This window comes from Takifugu flavidus, chromosome 8, assembly GCF_003711565.1.
Source record: "Takifugu flavidus isolate HTHZ2018 chromosome 8, ASM371156v2, whole genome shotgun sequence".
In the NCBI taxonomy this organism is placed as follows: Eukaryota; Metazoa; Chordata; class Actinopteri; order Tetraodontiformes; family Tetraodontidae; genus Takifugu; species Takifugu flavidus.
In genome coordinates, this window is record NC_079527.1 from 16,034,170 (window position 1) to 16,057,744 (window position 23,575).

General features: G+C 48.7%; 1 protein-coding gene across 1 annotated transcript; it reads left to right on the forward strand.

The window, feature by feature from the left end:
* The first annotated feature begins 427 nt into the window (after window positions 1-427).
* Window positions 428-22,851, forward strand: prkcz (protein kinase C, zeta). The gene is made up of 18 exons (XM_057040516.1): window positions 428-948; window positions 2,192-2,313; window positions 4,657-4,746; window positions 4,875-4,925; window positions 8,704-8,789; window positions 12,730-12,861; window positions 13,154-13,241; window positions 13,453-13,499; window positions 13,572-13,766; window positions 15,611-15,708; window positions 15,824-15,910; window positions 16,190-16,325; window positions 16,422-16,509; window positions 16,589-16,708; window positions 17,718-17,797; window positions 18,842-18,931; window positions 20,781-20,896; window positions 22,558-22,851. Exons 1-18 carry the CDS (start codon window positions 884-886, stop codon window positions 22,643-22,645), a joined length of 1,779 nt encoding a protein of 592 aa, XP_056896496.1. The 5' UTR covers window positions 428-883; the 3' UTR covers window positions 22,646-22,851.
* The last annotated feature ends 724 nt before the right edge of the window (window positions 22,852-23,575 follow it).

Consider the following 23,575-nt stretch of genomic DNA (forward strand, 5'->3'; position numbering starts at 1 on the left):
TCCAACTCTTGGTGATTGTCTGTTCATGTAAATATCATTCAGCACTTTAGTTTGTTCAAACTAATTCCTGTAGTTTGACCTAAATCCAGACTGAAAAACATTGTTTCATGATATAAACGCTTTAAGTTGTATAAAACCTGCCCTTTCGATGATCTTACCTAAAACGGCAGGTTTGATGTGGTCTATAGTAGTTCATTGCTGATGCGTCCAGATAGGCGTTTGTTGTTAGAGCTTTCATCACTGGCTGTCTTAGGAGCCTTTGAAAAGGAGCCTGTTTGGAGAGACCTGTTGACTGTCTGTGGTACATCTGCTTCTATACAGTTAAAAAGGTTTTTCGAAAAGGTTATGGACAGTGTCAAGGCTGCAGGACTTTACCAAGACCATGCCGCAACTTTCCCTCACAGCTAAAAACAAAGCTACACGTCAACCACACGTCCCAGTTTTGAAGACTTAAATTGGAGAAAAGAGCCAAGACAAAAGGTGACATTACAGAGGTTTGAAAGAAAAATGCAGCTTTCTTCTAGAAATTCTGCATTTTAATAATCTTAAAGCAACAGGTGTTGAAGCCAATTTACAAGCAATCGAGTTAATCGGCTGTCCAGAAAATGACCTTTCAATTTTCAACACTTAAACACCAACCTCAGAGAAGACTTTTATTGTTGCGTCTTATTTTGAAACCGGAAGTGACGTCTCATGTGTATTTGGTGGAGCAACAGTGGAATCTGATGCCGTGACAGAAACTTCTCAGAGAAATAAGAGGGGGGGAGAGAAAGAGAGAGTTTACCCTACCAACATTCCTAATATACCTGGTCAACGGGCCAGGCGATCCTTCAGGTAGTCTAGGATAGCCAGCAGGTCTCACCGCACAAGCGGTAGAACTGTCATGGATCAGGACTGGAACCAGGACCTGGACCTGTGGCCGCTGAAGATTAAAGCGCATTACCGTGGGTGAGTACTGAAAAACACCTTTGGAACAGCTCAAATGTCATAAATGGTTAAAGATTCTTCAGGAAACAGGTGAAATGACCCGAACACACCTGGTCAGAAATCAGCGAGATCTCATCTACTCTTCACGCAACTTCCAGTCAGACTGAAATGTTTCCACGCAGCGAATGTAAAGTTTACTGAAGAAAGATTCAGGATTAATTCATAATTATATGTTAATCAATCTATTCATGGTCGATTTACTAAAGCAGCCATAATGGGACTGGTTAAACTGGAAACTGATTGAAATGAATAATATTAGTCCTCTTGTTGAGAGCGCCTCAGGTTGGGTTGGGTTGGGTTCTTCTCTGTGTGGAACATTTACGGCAGGTGGACTCTGACACGTGTGTTCACTGGTTAGAAAGGTGGCTCTTTATGAGGACATGACCCAGTTTATGAGCTGAGATGTTATCAATAATCCTTAACTCCTTTCAAGAATTCTGGATTCGTTGTTCCAGTTATCCTCTCTGTCCCATTTCCCCACGGGGATGAATAAAGTTCATCTTAATCTTAATAACCTGCCATTTACCCTCTCTCTCCCAGTATAACAGTCCAGTTCAACCCTCTGTCCCAGTATAACCAGTCCAGTTCAACTCTCTGTCCCAGTATAACCAGTCCAGTTCAACCCTCTCTCCCAGTATAACAGTCCAGTTCAACCCTCTGTCCCAGTATAACCAGTCCAGTTCAACTCTCTGTCCCAGTATAACCAGTCCAGTTCAACCCTCTCTCCCAGTATAACAGTCCAGTTCAACCCTCTGTCCCAGTATAACCAGTCCAGTTCAACCCTCTGTCCCAGTATAACCAGTCCAGTTCAACCCTCTGTCCCAGGATAACCAGTCCAGTTCAACCCTCTGTCCCAGTATAACCAGTCCAGTTCAACCCTCTGTCCCAGTATAACCCGTCCAGTTCAACCCTCTCCAGTATAACCAGTCCAGTTCGACCCTCTGTCCCAGTATAACCAGTCCAGTTCAACCCTCTCCAGTATAACCAGTCCAGTTCGACCCTCTGTCCCAGTATAACCAGTCCAGTTCAACCCTCTCCAGTATAACCAGTCCAGTTCAACCCTCTGTCCCAGTATAACCAGTCCAGTTCAACCCTCTGTCCCAGGATAACCAGTCCAGTTCAACCCTCTGTCCCAGGATAACCAGTCCAGTTCAACCCTCTGTCCCAGTATAACCAGTCCAGTGTGCCTGTCTGTGCTGTGTAGGGACATGCTGATGACCGACCTCCCAGCCTCTTTGACCTTTGACCAGCTGTGTGAGGAGGTGAAGATGCTGTGCAGCGTTGCCAGGTTCCAGCCAATCACGTTGAAGTGGATTGATGATGAAGGTGGGTGTGGCTGTGGTTCTGAATGATGAAGGTGGGTGTGGCTGTGGTTCTGAATGATGAAGGTGGGTGTGGCTGTGGTTCTGAATGATGAAGGTGGGTGTGGCTGTGGTTCTGAATGATGAAGGTGGGTGTGGCTGTGGTTCTGAATGATGAAGGTGGGTGTGACAGTGGTTCTGAATGATGAAGGTGGGTGTGGCTGTGGTTCTGAATGATGAAGGTGGGTGTGGCTGTGGTTCTGAATGATGAAGGTGGGTGTGGCTGTGGTTCTGAATGATGAAGGTGGGTGTGGCTGTGGTTCTGAATGATGAAGGTGGGTGTGGCTGTGGTTCTGAATGATGAAGGTGGGTGTGACTGTGGTTCTGAATGATGAAGGTGGGTGTGGCAGTGGTTCTGAATGATGAAGGTGGGGTGTGGACAGTGGTTCTGAATGATGAAGGTGGGTGTGGCAGTGGTTCTGAATGATGAAGGTGGGTGTGGCTGTTGTTCTGAATGATGAAGGTGGGTGTGACAGTGGTTCTGAATGATGAAGGTGTGGGTGTGGCTGTGGTTCTGAATGATGAAGGTGGGTGTGGCTGTGGTTCTGAATGATGAAGGTGGGGGTGGTGTGTGACAGTGGTTCTGAATGATGAAGGTGGGTGTGACAGTGGTTCTGAATGATGAAGGTGGGTGTGGCTGTGGTTCTGAATGATGAAGGTGGGTGTGGCTGTGGTTCTGAATGATGAAGGTGGGTGGTGTGTGACAGTGGTTCTGAATGATGAAGGTGGGGGTGAGTGTGTGGTGTTGTGACAGTGGTTCTGAATGATGAAGGTGGGTGTGACAGTGGTTCTGAATGATGAAGGTGGGTGTGACAGTGGTTCTGAATGATGAAGGGGGGGTGTGGCTGTGGTTCTGAATGATGAAGGTGGGTGTGGCGTTGTTCTGAATGATGAAGGTGGGTGTGGCTGTTGGTTCTGAATGATGAAGGTGGGTGTGGCTGTGGTTCTGAATGATGAAGGGGGTGTGACAGTGGTTCTGAATGATGAAGGTGGGGGTGACAGTGGTTCTGAATGATGAAGGTGGGTGTGGCAGTGGTTCTGAATGATGAAGGTGGGTGTGGCTGTGGTTCTGAATGATGAAGGTGGGTGTGACAGTGGTTCTGAATGATGAAGGGGGTGGGCTGTGGTTCTGAATGATGAAGGTGGGTGTGGCTGTGGTTCTGAATGATGAAGGTGGGTGTGACAGTGGTTCTGAATGATGAAGGTGGGTGTGGCTGTGGTTCTGAATGATGAGGTGGGTGGGTGTGACAGTGGTTCTGAATGATGAAGGTGGGTGTGGCTGTGGTTCTGAATGATGAAGGTGGGTGTGACAGTGGTTCTGAATGATGAGGTGGGTGTGACAGTGGTTCTGAATGATGAAGGTGGGTGTGGCTGTTGTTCTGAATGATGAAGGGGGTGTGGCTGTTGTTCTGAATGATGAAGGTGGGTGTGACGTGACAGTGGTTCTGAATGATGAAGGTGGGTGTGACAGTGGTTCTGAATGATGAAGGGGGTGTGGCTGTGGTTCTGAATGATGAAGGTGGGTGTGCTGTTGTTCTGAATGATGAAGGTGGGTGTGACAGTGGTTCTGAATGATGAAGGTGGGTGTGGCTGTGGTTCTGAATGATGAAGGTGGGTGTGGCTGTGTTCTGAATGATGAAGGTGGGTGTGGCTGTGGTTCTGAATGATGAAGGTGGGTGTGGCTGTGGTTCTGAATGATGAAGGTGGGTGTGGCTGTGGTTCTGAATGATGAAGGTGGGTGTGGCTGTTGTTCTGAATGATGAAGGTGGGTGTGGCTGTGGTTCTGAATGATGAAGGTGGGTGTGGCTGTGGTTCTGAATGATGAAGGTGGGTGTGGCTGTGGTTCTGAATGATGAAGGTGGGTGTGGCTGTGGTTCTGAATGATGAAGGTGGGTGTGGCTGTGGTTCTGAGTGCTGGTGCTGCTCAGTCTGGCCTGTCGTCGAGTGTTGGCTGGTGCCTCTACCAGCCGTGCTGGGTTCTTCTGATGTATGAACATCTCTTCAGAACATTTGCACATTCTGGCAGCAACGGGAGCGTTTAAGTTGAAGACGTTGCTGCTAACAGGCAGCTAGAACTGATGACCTGTGACAGAACCTGGTTTGGACTGGACTGGCCAAACCAGGGCCTCGCTCTCGGCTGTCAATCATTCCAGAAGAAACTGCTCAGAAAACAGAAAGTTTGGAAAAGCAGCGGCAGGTTACCATGGAGAACGTGATCTTCCTGTTGGAGTCACATGTCCAGATGTGTCTGCACACCTCATGGAGAATAAAAGGAGGTGGAACGTGTTCCTTCTGTTTGTGTACCCAGGAGATCCATGTACCATCTCATCCCAGCTGGAGCTGCAGGAGGCTCTTCGGATTTACAGTCGACAACGGAAGTCGTGGCTGCTGCTGCACGGTGAGCCTTCATCACAGTGTGTGTGTGTGAGTGAGAGTGTGTGTGTGAGTGAGAGTGTGTGTGTGAGCCTTCATCACACCTCCAGCTCTTTAACTTGTCTTCACTTGACTCCCCCTGATCACCTGCAGTGTTCCCCAGTGTTCCCCAGCAGCCTGGCATGGTCTGTCCTGGAGAGGATAGTGAGTACACACCCATGCACACACACACACAACTCATGCACACACAGACATGCACAAGCACCTGATTACACCTGAACTTGGTAGTCCAGGTAATTGTGTGTGAGAGTGTGTGTGTGTGTGTGTGTGAGTGAGAGTGTGTGTGTAAGAGTGTGTGTGTGTGTGAGAGTGTGTGTGTGAGAGTGTGTGAGTGAGAGTGTGTGTAAGAGTGTGTGAGAGTGTGAGAGTGTGAGTGTGTGTGTGTGAGTGTGTTTGTGTGTGAGAGTGTGGGTGTGTGTGTGTGTGTGTGTGTGTGTGTGTGTGTGTGTCAGAATGATGGTCTTCCTCCCTTTTAACATCACATAGCCACACCCACCCACAGCCCCGCCCCCTCCCAGCATCCTCCTCTCCTCAGCTGTGTGGCACCACTGTCCCCCTGAGGGGGCGGAGCTTACAGCACTGCTGCATCACACAACACAGACGGACGAGCGACACAGAGCAGAGGCCTCCATCTTTTCTTTTGTGCTTCTATTTTCTGCAACAGTCTTGTAAAGGAGAACGAGTGCAGGAATAAACGGAGTTGAAAGCCGAGAAAGGAGGTGGATAATTAAAGTAATCCAGGGAGGAGAGTGGAGGAGGGGATGTAGGAGTGTGTATCCTCACACACGCACGCGTGTCCGCACACACACACACACACAGCCTGGATTATGTGCTGAAAGAGGTGGAGAGAAGGAAAGAAGGCAAACGGTGAGCTTCCTGGCTGCATCCATCCTTTCTACATCACCTCATCCTCTCAGACCATGTCTGCTCCTCTTGGCTGTGTGTGTGTGTGTTTGTGGTTGTGTTGGTGTGTGTCATTTCCCATATTTGTGTAAATGATTTCGTTCATGCTACCTGCTAGCAATGTTAGCATGACTGTAGCACCTGTCAGCGTCTGACATGCTGCTGCTCTGTAAATGTGCCTTCATGTGTTGGACGTGATGCAGCATCCATGAGGACACTGGTCCCTCCCGACAGGAGACGTCTCTGTGAGACTGACAGCTGTCACTCCAAAAATGTGCAGACTGACCTTGAAAACAGCTGTTGATGCACACGCCTCGCATGCCCGTCAGGCTCCATCGGTGGGATGGTGGTGGTTGGGCCACAGCTTGTGTCAGGATGGAGCAGCAGCAATGAAATCGTTCTAATAAACCTGGACGTTTCTGTCGGCACCAGACATTATTGAGGCTTTCAAGCTGAATCATGGGAAATGTAGGATTACGTATGTTTGGAGTTCGTTGTGCTCGGGTTCAGTTCGGATCCTCATATTTCTTCCTTCTGTTCTGTAAACCAGCAGAGTCCAGACCAAAGAGCTGTCCTTATTCCAGATCAGCTGTGGGGGGGTTGAGGGGGAGACATCCTCTAAGCTAAAGTTATGGACAAACCTGCCCAAACCTTGTAAATAAGCAGAATGTGTTCTATAAAACGCCATTCACTCAATAATGCATTTTTAAAACTTAAATGTGAAGCAAAAATCAACAAGAAAAAATGGTGGAATGCTTGTTCGTCCACCAGTCCAGGTGATGGCACTTGTTGAGTGGACATAAAAGACGGAGACCTAGGGAGGCTCGGCCCACCGGTTCGGGTCAGTACTGAAGAATAGGGGCCGCTGGCCATGGGCCAATGATCCTCTTCATGCATCTGTCTTTCTTTCTGCGCGTATGTCCAGCCAACAGGCGCCACCACCTGGTGTGGAGGACAAACCACAAGGCCACGCGAATATTCTGCTGTGTGTTTCATAGTTAGAGGTTCTGGTGTCAACGGTGTTTTATATTCAAAACCATCTTTTGTATTTGCAAAACACTTTATTTGTGGTTTGAATTTTACTCTAGATAAAGTCAAATGATGGTGAAGAGGTTACTTATTTGATCTCAGGAAAATCTAAACACATCAATAAAATCTGGTGACCAATCTGGTTTTCAGTGTGCTGATAAGAACACCCCCCCAACCTGTTCTGGAAGAACCTCAACATCAACTGATCTCTGCTCAGCCTCAGCAGTGAGATGAGTCTTTTTTACTTCTGATTGTTTCATGATTGTGCGAGTGTGTCTGCCAGGACACAAATGGCGGCACGTTCTGGTGTGTCTGTAGAAGCTCCTCCAACAGCTCCAGATGAATAAACCCTCCTGGATTATCTGGACAAGCATCTTTTCAAACCAGTACAGTTTTAATGAGTCTTTGTGCAGAAAGAGACACGCACACAAAGGCTGCAACCCCCTGTTAGCAGGAGGGGGCGCTGCTGATACACAGTTGTGTCTCCAGTATAGAGTTGCTTTTTCACTCCTCTACAGCCCGCAGGTATCACGCACGCTCGAGTACGATTGGTTGGAAATTTGGGGTGTGTGTTTATAGTTACACACCTTCTGTGTGTAACTTTATAGTTACGCACCTTCTGTGTGTAACTATAACTGGATGTGTGTGAATAATAAATAACCCAAACAATTTTGGTGAAGTGGATGAAAAGCAAGAATGGAGTTTTAAAGTTGAATAACGAGCATACAGCTAGCTACAGACGGTAGCTACTTCCCTCTCCCACACCCTCAGATGTCAGAGCAAACTAGGACACCAGCTGTTTGGTCTCAGGTTCTATTGCTGGAAGAAGGTGAACTTGGTTCAATTTATAAAAAAAAAAAAAAATGTTTTCTCTGGTATTGTTCCTGACTTGTAAATATTTGAAAATGTGAGATGATTCTAAGTTGCCTTTAAGTTGGTCAGATGAGGCACAGACATTGTCACTATATAAGTCCTTCACAGTGGCCGGGCCTTTCCAGGCCCAGAAAGGAAAACCGGATCTGACCAAGAGGGATGAACTGTATGATTCTGACAAGTATAGCAAAGATGTTACACGCCCCCGTGTGCTGATCTCCAGCTCTTTGTTTACAAGACCTGGTCCTGGTCCAGGTCCTGCCACAACTTCATGGATGTTCATGTGAAATCGCCACCTCCTCCCTCCTCATGAAAACCACGGCCGCCCTCCTTGCTAGCTACAGCGAGTGAAATGGGTTAAGAGGAAACAAAACATTCACCTGAGATTATCGGGTAAAGAAAGGGTCAGAACCTGGATTAACATTGGCTTTTCACTTCGTGGTTTATATCTACACATAAAATCATTCATATTTGAGTCCAGCGTTTTTAAAATTTACGGTCAACCATTGACACGGGGAGTTTGCCAAAATTCAACATCACTTTTAGGGCGTTGATCAGAGCTTTGTAGTTCAGTGTATAATGCGGATCAGGGTGTTCCAAGATGCTTATTCCCACAGCTTTCCAAAATGATTTCATTTGATTCAGAATCTGTGAGATGGATGCGACACAACAGGATTACGAGCTCAGCTTATAACACTGTAATTATCTAAGTTGGGGGGCAATGTTTGGGTTATCTAGCACTTACTGCAAGGGGCTAAATACACAAGGCAAACAACAGAGGGCTCAGAGGACAGCCCTGTGGAACACCACAGTATGGATGGAAGGGGTGACATCTGTTTGGTGAGGAGTGGGGACACGAGCTAAATCTCTTGCTCAGGTTAAATTCTCTGATTGTTAGCAGCGTGTCTTCCAAATCCACCTGTCCAAATGCCTCGTGATCATCAAGTACTACAGAGTTTGACTTGTTTTGTTTGCTGTATACAATATTTAGCAACCCACAGACATTAGAAAAGGAAAAGCTGCCTGGGATAACCCCCAGTTGCAGTACGGAACGGCTCTGTTGGTTTCCCATTACACCATTCTACCTGTGCAATGTAAGAAGTTTCCTCTCTTGTAGAATCTATTTACCGGGCCAGAGCAAGAAGATGGCGGAGGCTGTATCAAGTGAACGGACACCTCTTCCAGACTAAACGCTTTAACAGGGTGAGTGTCCACAAATGTAACTGTAGTTCCATCCCAGTGACATTCTGGCTGCCAGTGGCGGTACTACACTGCCGTGTGACATTTGGAGAAACAGGAAACAGATATGTGCAGAGCACCCGTTTCGCCTTCTCTCCATGTGTGTGCAGTTAGCAGATAGCACAGTTGCTAACTTGTACTTCTCTTCTACTATAGTGTCTGTCTTGATCTGTGTCTTGAGTCCTGCTGCAGTGGAGGGCCAGTGTCCTGCACATCTTAGGCTTGTTACCTCAGGGAGGGATGTCAGATACTAGTTCTTGGGGACTGGGAACTGGGACACACCTTGAATCAATGCCATGGGGTTCCTCCAAGAACATATGTTGGGTTGCTCTCTTAGCTTTCAATGAGAGCCCCTGCAGTTGTGAAGGGCCCTGCTCCAATGCTCTGACCACAACTGCGTCCTGAACTTTATCCTCTGAGGAGGATGGACTGGGTGAAGATTAAGCTCCTTTCAGAGCTTTTAGGTTTTACTGGGAGTTTTACTAGGTTAGGGTTTACCCTGATAACAGGGTTAGGTTAGGGTTAGAGTTAGAGGGTTAGGGTTTACCCTGAGAACAGGGTTAAGTTAGGGTTAGGGTTAGAGGGTTAGGGTTTACCCTGAGAACAGGGTTAGGGTTAAGGTTAGAGGGTTAGGGTTTACCCTGAGAACAGGGTTAGGTTAGGGTTAGGTTAAGGTTAGAGGGTTAGGGTTTACCCTGAGAACAGGTTTAGGGTTAGGGTTAGAGGGTTAGGGTTTACCTTGAGAACAGGGTTAGGTTAGGGTTAGGGTTAGAGGGTTAGGGTTTACCCTGAGAACAGGGTTAGGGTTAAGGTTAGAGGGTTAGGGTTTACCCTGAGAACAGGGTTAGGTTAGGGTTAAGGTTAGAGGGTTAGGGTTTACCCTGAGAACAGTGTTAGGGTTAAGGTTAGAGGGTTAGGGTTTACCTTGAGAACAGGGTTAGGGTTAAGGTTAGAGGGTTAGGGTTTACCCTGAGAACAGTGTTAGGGTTAAGGTTAGAGGGTTAGGGTTTACCCTGAGAACAGGGTTAGGGTTAAGGTTAGAAGGTTAGGGTTTACCCTGAGAACAGGGTTAAGGTTAGAGGGTTAGGGTTTACCCTGAGAACAGGGTTAGGGTTAAGGTTAGAGGGTTAGGGTTTACCCTGAGAACAGGGTTAGGTTAGGTAACCCTCACCCTGCTAACGACTCTCAGGTGACCACCCAGATCATTAGCATGCAGATGGTCCACAGGGGCTATATATTTTCAAGCTCTCTCCCCAGCAATTTCAGAACTGAAGAAGCCTTCTGGATAGAAGGCGAAACGTCTTCAAGAGAAGAAACCCAGTCCAGTTGACATAGAAAACTACCTTGGATACAGTGACCTGGATGATTGAGAATCTACACAGACAACCAGTTAGGTTAGGGTTAGAGTTAGAGCATTAGGGTTTACCCTGAGAACAGTGTTAGGGTTAAGGTTAGAGGGTTAAGGTTTACCCTGAGAACAGGGTTAGGTTAGGGTTAAGGTTAGAGGGTTAGGGTTTACCCTGAGAACAGGGTTAGGTTAGGGTTAGAGGTTAGAGGGTTAGGGTTTACCCTGAGAACAGGGTTAGGTTAGGGTTAAGTTTAGAGGGTTAGGGTTTACCCTGAGAACAGGTTTAGGGTTAAGGTTAGAGGGTTAAGGTTTACCCTGAGAACAGGGTTAGGTTATGGTTAAGGTTAGAGGGTTAGGGTTTACCCTGAGAACAGGGTTAGGTTAGGGTTAGGGTTAGAGGGTTAGGGTTTACCCTGAGAACAGGGTTAGGTTAGGGTTAGAGGGTTAGGGTTTACCCTGAGAACAGGGTTAGGGTTAAGGTTAGAGGGTTAGGGTTTACCCTGAGAACAGGGTTAGGTTAGGGTTAAGGTTAGAGGGTTAGGGTTTACCCTGAGAACAAGGTTAGGGTTAAGGTTAGAGGGTTAGGGTTTACCCTGAGAACAGGGTTAGGTTAGAGTTAGAGGGTTAGGGTTTACCCTGAGAACAGGGTTAGGGTTAAGGTTAGAGGGTTAGGTTTACCCTGAGAACAGGGTTAGGTTAGGGTTAGAGGGTTAGGGTTTACCCTGAGAACAGGGTTAGGGTTAGGTTAAGGTTAGAGGATTAGGGTTTACCCTGAGAACAGGGTTAGGTTAGGGTTAGAGGGTTAGGGTTTACCCTGAGAACAGGGTTAGGGTTAAGGTTAAAGGGTTAGGGTTTACCCTGAGAACAAGGTTAGGGTTAAGGTTAGAGGGTTAGGGTTTACCCTGAGAACAGTGTTAGGGTTAAGGTTAGAGGGTTAGGGTTTACCCTGAGAACAGGGTTAGGGTTAAGGTTAGAAGGTTAGGGTTCACCCTGAGAACAGGGTTAGGTTAGGGTTAGAGGGTTAGGGTTTACCCTGAGAACAGGGTTAAGTTAGGGTTAGGGTTAGAGGGTTAGGGTTCACCCTGAGAACAGGGTTAGGTTAGGGTTAGAGGGTTAGGGTTTACCCTGAGAACAGGGTTAGGGTTAAGGTTAGAGGGTTAGGGTTTACCCTGAGAACAGGGTTAGGTTAGGGTTAGAGGGTTAGGGTTTACCCTGAGAACAGGGTTAGGGTTAAGGTTAAAGGGTTAGGGTTTACCCTGAGAACAAGGTTAGGGTTAAGGTTAGAGGGTTAGGGTTTACCCTGAGAACAGTGTTAGGGTTAAGGTTAGAGGTTTAGGGTTTACCCTGAGAACAGGGTTAGGGTTAAGGTTAGAAGGTTAGGGTTCACCCTGAGAACAGGGTTAGGTTAGGGTTAGAGGGTTAGGGTTTACCCTGAGAACAGGGTTAAGTTAGGGTTAGGGTTAGAGGGTTAGGGTTTACCTTGAGAACAGGGTTAGGGTTAGAGGGTTAGGGTTCACCCTGAGAACAAGGTTAGGGTTAAGGTTAGAGGGTTAGGGTTTACCCTGAGAACAGTGTTAGGGTTAAGGTTAGAGGGTTAGGGTTAAGGTTAGAAGGTTAGGGTTTACCCTGAGAACAGGGTTAAGGTTAGAGGGTTAGGGTTTACCCTGAGAACAGGGTTAGGGTTAAGGTTAGAGGGTTAGGGTTTACCCTGAGAACAGGGTTAGGGTTAAGGTTAGAGGGTTAGGGTTTACCCTGAGAACAGGGTTAAGGTTAGAGGGTTAGGGTTTACCCTGAGAACAGGGTTAGGTTAGGTAACCCTCACCCTGCTAACGACTCTCAGGTGACCACCCAGATCATTAGCATGCAAATGGTCCACAGGGGCTATATATTTTCAAGCTCTCTCCCCAGCAATTTCAGAACTGAAGAAGCCTTCTGGATAGAAGGCGAAACGTCTTCAAGAGAAGAAACCCAGTCCAGTTGACATAGAAAACTACCTTGGATACAATGACCTGGATGACTGAGAATCTACACAGACAACCGGTTAGGTTAGGGTTAGAGGATTAGGGTTTACCCTGAGAACAGGTTTAGGGTTAAGGTTAGAGGGTTAAGGTTTACCCTGAGAACAGGGTTAGGTTAGGGTTAAGGTTAGAGGGTTAGGGTTTACCTTGAGAACAGGGTTAGGGTTAAGGGTTAGGGTTTACCTTGAGAACAGGGTTAGGGTTTACCCTGAGAACAGCAGGGTAAACCCTATGGTACCGTGTTTCAGGCAGGCTCCTCAGCCCTCTACCTTTGAGTTTCTTCTGAGCATCGCTGCAGAGTCTTATAGGTGCTGCAGAGTCAGAGGACCTGTGATGCTCTGAATGACCACTGTGCAAAGGTGAAGGTGGATTAGACTGCTACTCCAACTGTACATACCTCTACTACCACCAATACTGCTGCTACTACTGCTTATTGCTGCTGAAGTATCTCTGTTGTGGCATGTGGCGCATGTGTGAAGGTGTGAGTGAAGGTGATCACATGACCCTGCTCACCTGTGCTGCTGCTGTGTGTGTGCAGAACGTGCCCTGCGGCCGCTGCGCTGGCAGGATATGGGGCCTCAGGACGCAGGGCTACAAGTGCATCAACTGCAACGTGCTGCTGCATAAGCGCTGCCACAGACTCCTCCCACTGACCTGTCCCCTGCTTATGGTGGGTGACCTTCAGACACTTTCATCTTTAGTCTTTCATGTTTGTGTTTCTGCTTTTTAAAACTAGTAGGAACCAACACATCTGATGGTGATTCGTGGACTGAACCCTGCAGAACAATGATGCAATACAATCAGATACCTTTCGAATTTTGCCTCAAAGGTCCAGAAGCTAAAAGTGTCTGTCTTATGTCTTCTTGAAGTTTCTACTTTAGCTTGGTTGGATTTTGAAATGGCTCATTCTCCGGAGGGAGTTTTGCTTTTCTGTCAATAAATGAGAGCTGGTGTTTCTTCAGGATCCAGTCATGCCATCACAGGAACCCCCTCCAGATGACAAGGGTGAGGAGGACCTTGCACCTGTCCTCAGCGAGGACACAGACGGGAGTGAGACAACTTTCCTGTTTTCAAACATGAATTAAGGCTGCTCTCTTGGTTAGGGTTCACACACTCTCTTTGGTTCTAACATTGATGAAAGACTTCACCAACCCTCTCTAACATGCGTGTGACATGTCCATGGCCTCTGACCACCATGATGTGTTCTCCGACTCCCCCCATAGGCCAAATCAACAATATAAACTTTATGTGTTTGTTTCAGTCTTTTTACCAAATGAGCGAATGGAGGCTAAAACGGACGATTCTGAGGTGAGAAGGTCACATCACAACACAAACGAGTGTCCCCTCTAAGCACACATCCATGCTCTTTGACTCCTGCAGGACATCAGTGCAGTGGTGGACGGCATTGGCGGCATGAAGCTGTCCCAGGCTCTAGTTTTGGGTCTGCCCGACTTTGAACTGATTCGTGTGATTGGGCGAGGCAGCTACGCCAAAGTTCTCTTGGTGCGTCTGAAGAAGAACGAGCAGATGTACGCAATGAAGGTGGTGAAGAAGGAGCTGGTCCATGATGATGAGGTATGTAGTTAAAACAGGAAGTTCTGGTTCTGGGCTCAAAGCTGCTGGTCCATCCAAAAGTATAAATCAAAATCCCCAGCAGATTTTTTTGTGTCATCATTCCTAAATCCACATCAGCCTGGTGGACTTTGCTCATCCAGGTAGCTTACAAATTTACCCATGTTGCTTAGGAGATGTTTCCTGGAGTGATCGCCACTGACAGATTACCTTGATGTTCCGAGCTTCTTCACTAACAAATAAATAAGCTCGGCTAGCTTTAATGTCATTTCTGCCAATATGCTAGCTCTCTGAACTAGCATGTATAGACTCATGGATAGAAGAAGACATGTAAAACTCTGTTGATAACAACACAAAGTTCAGTCTGTCTTTAATCCAGATGAGGTTCTGGCCTGAAGTGTTGGGATCCGGAAGGTAAAAGGACTTATTTTCAGCTCTCATCTTTAGACTGAAGAGCTGCTTGTCCATAATTATCTCAGTCTGACTGCTGATTTAAAAATCAAAAGTAGGAAATTTAACCAGACGTTCCTAAAGTAAAAGATCTCCTCAAGTAGAAATTCTACAGTGTTGAATTCATGTTTGCAGAGAAGTTTGCCAAACGCAAATATGAAGGCACAGTTAGGGTCAGGTTCAGGGTCAGGATCTGGGTCGGGGTTAGGGTTGGGGTTAGGGTCAGGATCAGGGTCAGGATCTGGGTCGGGGTTAGGGTCAGGGTTAGGGTCAGGTTAGGGTCAGGATCGGGGTCAGGGTTAGGGTCAGGATCGGGATCTGGGTCGGGGTTAGGGTCAGGATCGGGGTCAGGGTCAGGATCTGGGTCGGGGTTAGGGTCAGGGTTAGGGTCAGGATCAGGGTCAGGTTCAGGATCTGGGTCGGGGTTAGGGTCAGGGTTAGGGTTGGGGTTAGGGCAGGCATGGGCAAACTAAGGCCCGGGGGCCACACGCGGCCCGTTAAACGTTTTAATCCGGCCCGCCAAACTTGAAAAATTAAATGAATAAACCTTGTTAATGTTATATTTTCACTGCAATTCTGGTGTTTTCCCACTAGAAAAAAGACAGTCAGGAGGAGAGTGATGGTGATATCCTGAAGGATAACAGAACTTTCAGTGCTTTAAAATAGAAATGGTTTTTTTTTTTTAAAAGGCACATTTTATTCATTTGATTTTAAGTGTTTTAAGACTCATTCCAAAGTCAGATATTTTGTTGTAATGCTTCTCTTCATTTTCATTTGAAATTAAAGCACATGTTTTCTCCATATCCCAAGATGTGTATTTTTTCTCCAATGAGGTGAGGTTACCAAAGCACTCCATCCATCCATCTGCTCCTGGTCCGGCCCCTTTGTCAAATGTTAGAACCCATTGTGGCCCACGAATCAAAATGTTTGCCCACCCCTGGGTTAGGGTCAGGGTTAGGGTCAGGGTTAGGGTCAGGATCGGGGTTGGGGTCAGGGTTAGGGTCAGGATCGGGGTCAGGGTTAGGGTCAGGGTTAGAGTCAGGGTCAGGTTCAGGGTTAGACTCAGGGTCAGGATTGGGGTCAGGATCTGGGTCGGAGTTAGGGTCAGGTTCAGGGTTAGACTCAGGGTCAGGATCGCGGTCAGGGTCAGGATCTGGGTTGGGGTTAGGGTCAGGATCAGGGTCAGGATCGGGGTCAGGGTTAGGGCCTAACATTTGATGTGGCATCGTCAAATGAGAAAAACGGCACCTTTTCACCTCCATCGTTCCAACATGCTCTTACGTCTCCTCATGAGAACCTTCAGAAAAAGCTGTTGGTTTAAGAGAGTCTGACTGACTGCCACGATGTTTCTGGTCCTGATGAACCTGGATGAATCTTCTTCTCTGGTTCCTGTGCAGGACATTGACTGGGTTCAGACGGAGAAACACGTGTTTGAGCAGGCGTCTGCCAACCCTTTCCTGGTCGGCCTCCACTCCTGTTTCCAGACACAAAGTCGGTAAGGATGGTGTGTTCCTGAAGAAATGAATGGAATGTAGAATTTCTACGAGAGCTCAAGAGAACCGTCTCTTTAATGAACCTCAAAGTTTTAACTGCTCCCCTCTGGACTTCAGGTTATTTCTGGTCATTGAATACGTCAAAGGTGGTGACTTGATGTTTCATATGCAACGACAGCGGAAGCTTCCTGAAGAACATGCCAGGTAAGAACAGTACCGACCTGAAGGAGAAAAGAGAACACTGGAGGTTTTGTGGACAATAGCGCACGTGACAGAAGTACACATGTGTTTAGTGGGTTCTTGTCCACTATGAGGTCCCTCCTCTACGGACAAACAGCAGAGTCGTCCAGAGTTTAAGGACAACCGTCATGGTGGAGAACATCTGTTCTCTCTCTCTCACTCACACACACACACACACACACACACACACACCACACACACACACACACACGTCCGTAATCTCTGAACATTTCTCCTTCTCAGATTTTATGCGGCTGAAATCTGCATTGCTCTGAACTTCCTGCATGAAAAGGGAATTATCTACCGTGACCTGAAGCTGGACAACGTGCTGCTGGACCATGAAGGACACGTTAAACTGACCGATTATGGAATGTGCAAAGTAAGCCCCCTTTGGTGCTGTTTAAAGGCCGGTGGACGGACAGACAGCCGTTGAAGGCTCAGGTCTTTTTACATCTTCTTCATCGTCTTCTCTCAGGAGGGAATTCAACCAGGTGACACCACCAGCACCTTTTGTGGAACACCAAACTACATTGCACCAGAGATCCTGAGAGGAGAGGACTATGGTGAGTGAGGTCCTTCCTTCTGAAGCCTCGGTTCAGAAGTGAAACCATAGATCACATGATGGCGCTTTGGTTCTGACAGGCTTCAGTGTGGACTGGTGGGCGCTGGGCGTGTTGATGTTCGAGATGATGGCGGGCAGGTCTCCATTTGACATCATCACTGACAATCCTGACATGAACACAGAGGAGTATCTGTTCCAAGGTAAGAGCCAATGTATGTGGGCACGTTTTGATGCTACCAAATATTTCTATTTGTTCAAAGAACTCAAATTGGTTTGGTTCCTATGGAGACAGCCACAATCACAGACAGAACAGAACCACTACTTGAAAACAGGCATTTATCAAAGCGTTCGGTTAGCCAATGGGATGGCCAGTTTTTGCTGCCTGAGCTGGATCTCCATTCAGGTCTGAGGGAGAAACATACAGTGGAATTCCATCAAGTCCAGGAGGAGCATCGAGACCATCAAGACTAACAGCAGTATCGAAGCCATCGGGAGCATCAAGACCAACAGGAGTGTGGAGACCATTGAGACCATTAAAACCATCGGGAGCATCAAGACCAACAGGAGTGTGGAGACCATTGAGACCATTAAAAGCATCAGGAGCATCAAGACCAACAGGAGTGTGGAGACCATTGAGACCATTAAAGCCATCGGGAGCATCAAGACCAACAGGAGTGTGGAGACCATTGAGACCATTAAAACCATCGGGAGCATCAAGACCAACAGGAGTGTGGAGACCATTGAGACCATTAAAACCATCGGGAGCATCAAGACCAACAGGAGTGTGGAGACCATTGAGACCATTAAAGCCATCGGGAGCATCAAGACAACAGGAGTGTGGAGACCATTGAGACCATTAAAACCATCAGGAGCATCAAGACCAACAGGAGTGTGGAGACCATTAAAAGCATCAGGAGCATCAAGACCAACAGGAGTGTGGAGACCATTGAGACCATTAAAGAACACAGCACACAAGACAGAGACAAATGGACGGACACATTTGTTGTTAGCATGTTAGCTTTCTGATTGTTTCTCTTCTCTGTGACTGTCGGTGGAATAATTGTGTCTATTACAATGTGTGGATTTCAGATAAGTGAAGTCTGTTTTATTTGCTGAGGTTAAAGGTCACTGCTACTGTGGTGATGATCAACACGTGTCCTCAGTTTGGCAGTCTGACCGAACCGTCCTTCTTCTGATCCCATCCAACAGTTATTCTAGAGAAGCCCATTCGTATTCCCAGATCTCTGTCGGTGAAAGCTGCCAGTGTGCTCAAAGGGTTCCTCAACAAGGTCAGAACCCTCACGTTCACTCACAGTCCAAAGCTTGATGACACCAATTCAGCTGCCACTATACCCACTCATTTACCCCCTCTACCCCAGTATATACCCACTCATTTACCCCCTCTACCCCAGTATACCCACTCATTTACCCCCTCTGTCCCAGTATAACCACTCATTTACCCCCTCTACCCCAGTATAACCACTCATTTACCCCCTCTACCCCAGTATAACCACTCATTTACCCCCTCTACCCCAGTATACCCACTCATTTACCCCCTCTGTCCCAGTATAACCACTCATTTACCCCCTCTGTCCCAGTATAACCAGCCATTTACCCCCTCTGTCCCAGTATAACCACTCATTACCCCCTCTACCCCAGTATAACCACTCATTTACCCCCTCTACCCCAGTATAACCAGTCATTGACCCCCTCTGTCCCAGTATAACCACTCATTTACCCCCTCTACCCCAGTATAACCAGTCATTGACCCCCTCTGTCCCAGTATAACCACTCATTGACCCCCTCTGTCCCAGTATAACCAGTCATTGACCCCCTCTGTCCCAGTATAACCAGTCATTGACCCCCTCTGTCCCAGTATAACCACTCATTTACCCCCTCTGTCCCAGTATACCCACTCATTATACCCCCCCTACCCAGTATAACCACTCATTTACCCCCCTGTCCCAGTATAACCACTCATTTACCCCCTCTACCCCAGTATAACACCTCATTTACCCCCTCTGTCCCAGTATACCCAATCATTTATCCCCTCTGTCCCAGTATAACCAGTTACTGACCCCCCTGTCCCAGTATACCCACTCATTTACCCCCTCTGTCCCAGTATAACCAGTCATTTACCCCCTCTGTCCCAGTATAACCAGTTACTGACCCCCCTGTCCCAGTATAACCAGTTACTGACCCCCTCTGTCCCAGTATAACCAGTCGTTTACCCCCTCTGTCCCAGTATAACCAGTCATTTACCCCCTCTACCCCAGTATAACCAGTCATTTACCCCCCGTCCCAGTATAACCAGTCGTTTTGTCCTCCTCCAGGATCCAAAGGACCGGCTGGGCTGTCAGGCCCAGATGGGTTTCACAGACATCAAGTCTCACACATTTTTCCGCAGCATTGACTGGGATCAGGTGAGGATCTGGGAATGTCAGGGAATGTCCATCAGATCCGCTGTGTGTTGGAATAATTCAGTTCCCACAGAAGATTGTCTCCTGGTTGGGAGGTTTGTCTCCTGGTAAAAGACAGATGAAGTGGAACTTGTTTTTGTTTTCACTTGGTTAATTTGGGTATGTTGATCTGCTAAAGTTGTTAGCTTCAGGTAGTTAGCAAGTGTTAACATTCGGTAGACACTTCGTGTGAGATGTTGTCTCTTCAGAGGAATCGTTCACCCACCAGCACAGAACTGTCATCTGGAGGAGGAACTGAAGAGGTGATGGAGCAGAGGGGATGAGGGTGCTTTAGGACATTCAGTCCTTTGACCCAGTGGGGACATAAATAGTCCCAATTCCTACCAAACTGGTCAGAACTGGAAAAGCCTCTAAGATGAGTCACATCCTCCAGTTCCGTTCAATGGTCTAGTTGACTCTCGGCTAGACATCCAAGAATTAGGATGAACATTCTCGGACACTCGTCCCTCTATGGCCCCGGGGCATTTGGACAAGGTTCTCATGTGTTTCTAGTCTTCAGCTGCCTTTACCACAGCAGGAGAACAAAACTGCCAACAAAACATCAGAAGAAGAGACAGTGACACAAATATGAAGAGTGGTGAAATCCAGCGTTAACAGGTCGATGTGGTCAAGGGCCAGGCTAACCCTAACCCTGACCCAGGTCAACGTGTCTGACCTCCAGCTAACTGACTGGTGACTGAGTGAACAGATTTTAGTGCAACCATCCTCGTTTTTCCACAAAAAGGTTTCAAAGGCAAGAATGTTGCCGTTGGTAAGACTAATCAGTCATTTATTGGCTTGTCAAGAAATTGCTGAGAAATGCAGCAGTTAGGTGAGCAGAAGACTTTTGAATCTGCTGTCAAATCAAATCAAATCACCTCTATTGATCAGCATCTGTTAGACTCAGAATTGCCTTAAGTGTTAAAGTTAGGGTTACTCCCCTTTAACAGGCTCATATGGGTGAGGGTCAGAGTTAGGGTTACTCCCCTTTAACAGGCTCATATGGGTGAGGGTCAGAGTTAGGGTTACTCCCCTTTAACAGGCTCATATGGGTGAGGGTCAGAGTTAGGGTTACTCCCCTTTAACAGGCTCATATGGGTGAGGGTCAGAGTTAGGGTTACTCCCCTTTAACAGGCTCATATGGGTGAGGGTAAGATACTTATCCCACTGACCAAAGATGCAGAAGCGCTGAAGCAGCAACCTGAGTCACTTTAGAAACCAGGAACCCTAACCCCCTACCTAACCCTAACCTTAACCCTACCTAACCCTAACCTTAACCCTAACCTTAACCCTACCTAACCCTAACCTTAACCCTACCTAACCCTACCCCCTACCTAACCCTAACCCAACCTAACCCTAACCTAACCCTAACCCAACCTAACCCTAACCCAACCTAACCCTCCTAACCCTAACCCTACCTAACCCTAACCCTACCCCCTACCTAACCCTAACCTTAACCCTACCTAACCCTAACCCAACCTAACCCTCCTAACCCTAACCCTCCTAACCCTAACCTTAACCCAACCTAACCCTCCTAACCCTAACCCTACCTAACCCAAACCCTACCTAACCCTAACCCTACCCCTAACCTTAACCAGGAACATGATGATGGCGTCACTTTTAGTCATTTTAGTCAACTGGTAACTTTTAGAATGAAACTTACTGAATCATAAAAATACAATCAGAAAGATTATTGATAGAATTATGATCATTATTGTAATAATGATTATTGTTGTCAATCACAACAGATCATTTTCTTCTGTGTGTGTTCAATAAAACATTTTTGTAATTAGTTTTCTGTTTTGTTTTAAAGCTTGACAAGAAGGAGGTGACGCCGCCCTTTAAGCCTCAAATCCTCGATGATTATGGTCTGGAAAACTTTGATACACAGTTTACTAACGAGCCTGTGCAGCTAACGCCGGATGATGAGTGAGTATGACCTCAGGGGAGGAGGAGAGGGGAGGAGGAGAGGAGGGGAGTAGGATAGGGAAGGAAAGGAGGGGAGGAGAGGGGGATAGGGGAGGGGAGGATAGGGGAAGAGGAGAGAGGAGAGGAGGGGAGAGGGGGGATAGGGGAGGAGGATAGGGGAGGAGGAGGAGAGGGAGGAGAGGAGGGAAGTAGGATAGGGAAGAAAGGAGGGGGAGGGGGGATAGGGGAGGAGGATAGGAAAGTGAGGAGTAGAGAGAGAGAGGAGGAGGGGAGGGAGGGGGGATAGGGGAGGAGGATAGGGGAGGAGGAGAGGAGGGGAGGAGAGGAGGGAAGTAGGATAGGGAAGGAAAGGAGGGGAGAGGGGGATAGGGGAGGAGGATAGGGGGATAGGAGAGTAGAGGAGAGGAGAGGAGAGGAGGGGAGAGGGGGGAGGATAGGGGAGGGGGATAGGGGAGGAGAGGAGGGGAGTAGGATAGGGAAGGAAAGGAGGGGAGAGGGGGATAGGGGAGGAGGATAGGGGAGGAGGAGAGGAGAGTAGGATAGGGAAGGAAAGGAAAGGAGGGGAGGAGGAGGATGGGGAGGAGGATAGGGGAGTAGAGGAGAGGAGAGGAGGGGGGATGAGGGGGATGGGGAGGAGGATAGGGGAGGAGGGGAGAGGGGGGAGGAGAGGAGAGTAGGATAGGGAAGGGAAGGAAAAGGAGGGGAGGAGAGGAGAGGAGGATAGGGGAGAGGATAGGGGAGTAGAGGAGAGGGGGGAGGACGAGGGGGATAGGGGAGAGGAGAGGAGGGGAGGAGAGGAGGAGAGTAGGATAGGGAAGGAAAGGAGGGGAGAGGGGGATAGGGGAGGAGGATAGGGGAGGAGGAGAGGAGAGTAGGATAGGGAAGGAAAGGAAAGGAGGGGAGAGGAGGATAGGGGAGGAGGATAGGGGAGTAGAGGAGAGGAGAGGAGGGGAGAGGGGGATAGGGGAGGAGAGGAGGATAGGGGAGGAGGATAGGGGAGGAGAAGGAGGGAGAGTAGGAAGGGGAGGAGAGGAGAGGAGAGGGGAGGGGGATAGGGGAGGGGAGGAGAGGTGAGGGGGATAGGGGCGAGGGGAGGAGAGGAGGGGGAGGGGAGGAGGGGAGGGGGATAGGGGGGGGAGGAGAGGAGAGGAGAGGAGAGGAGGAGAGGAGAGGGGAGGAGGAGAGGAGAGGAGGGTTAGGGGAGGAGGATAGGGGAGGAGAGGAGGGGAGAGGATAGGAAGGGGAAGGAAGAGAGGAGAGAGGGGAGGAGGATAGTGGAGGGGAGGAGAGGAGGGGGAGGATAGGGGAGGGGAGGAGAGGAGGGGAGAGGATAGGGGAGGGGAGGAGAGGAGAGGGGAGGAGGATAGTGGAGGGGAGGAGAGGGAGGGGAGGGGGGGAGGAGAGGGGAGGGGAGGGGGGGAGGGGAGGTACAGTAATATCACATTCCACCTACTTCCTGGTTGTGTAGCATGAATCTCCATTCTCAACTTTCCCCTTTGGAAAGTTCTGGTCTGAACTCTGCAGAAATGATCTGATTGGTTTCTCGTTAAAACTTCTGATTGGTTTCTCGTTAAAACTTCTGATTGGTTTCTCGTTAATAAAACTTCTGATTGGTTTCTCGTTAAAACTTGTTTCTTCCTCTGTTCTTCTCGTTTCCTCAGCGATGTGATCAAAAGAATCGACCAATCAGAGTTTGAGGGGTTTGAGTACATCAACCCTCTGCTGCTGTCCGCTGATGAGTCGGCGTAACCGTCTGCATCTGAGGGAAGAGGACCAAGGTCGACGGGGTCATCAACAGGCCCTCAGGAGCGGCCAATCACAAGACGGGGGCGTCTCCTTCCTGGGGGGTCAGATGGGGGTTGATGGAACTGCTCTGGTGTGCAGGAGGAACCAGAACGTTGGGCTGAGTCCCGTCCTGCTCCGTCTTCCACGTGTCTGCTGGACCTGAGCAGGGAGCCGTTCGTTCGTGGCCTGTCCCGTCTCATCCGTCAACGGACGTCTGACCTGCACATTTTGTATTTTCTTCTACTGTGGAACAAGAATGTGACCGTACACAGGAAGAGACCGAGAGACCGTATCATCTTGGGGGGGGGGGGGAGGAGGGGGGGTGGGTGTAACTGAAAGGTTTTAAAGAAGTGCCTCAAAGGTTGAATGGGTTTATCTCTGACAGCACTTTTCTGTAACTGGTTTCCAGTCGGGGGGGGTCGCGCAGTACTGGGGGGTGCTCCGTCCGTCGGGGGGGGTCACGCAGTACTGGGGGTGTGATCCGTCCGTCGGGGGGGGTTCAACAGACTGGGGGGTGCTTCAGTCCGTCGGGGGGGGTCAAGCAGTACTGGGGGGGCTCAGTCCGTCGGGGAGGGTCGACGCAGAGTACTGGGGGGTGCTCCGTCCGTCGGGGGGGGTCACGCAGGTACTGGGGGGTGCTCCGTCCGTCGGGGGGGTCACGCAGTACTGGGGGGTGCTTAGTCAGTCGGGGGGGGTCGCGCCAGTACTGGGGGGTGTCAGTCCGCATAGCAGTACTGGGGGGTGCTCAGTCCGTCGGGAGGGTCGGCAGTACTGGGGGGTGCTCCGTCCGCGGGGGGGGGTCACGCAGTACCATCGGGGGGGTCGCTGGGTGGCTCAGTCCGTCGGGGGGGTCACGCAGTACGGGGGGTGCTCAGTCCGTCGGGGGGGGTCACG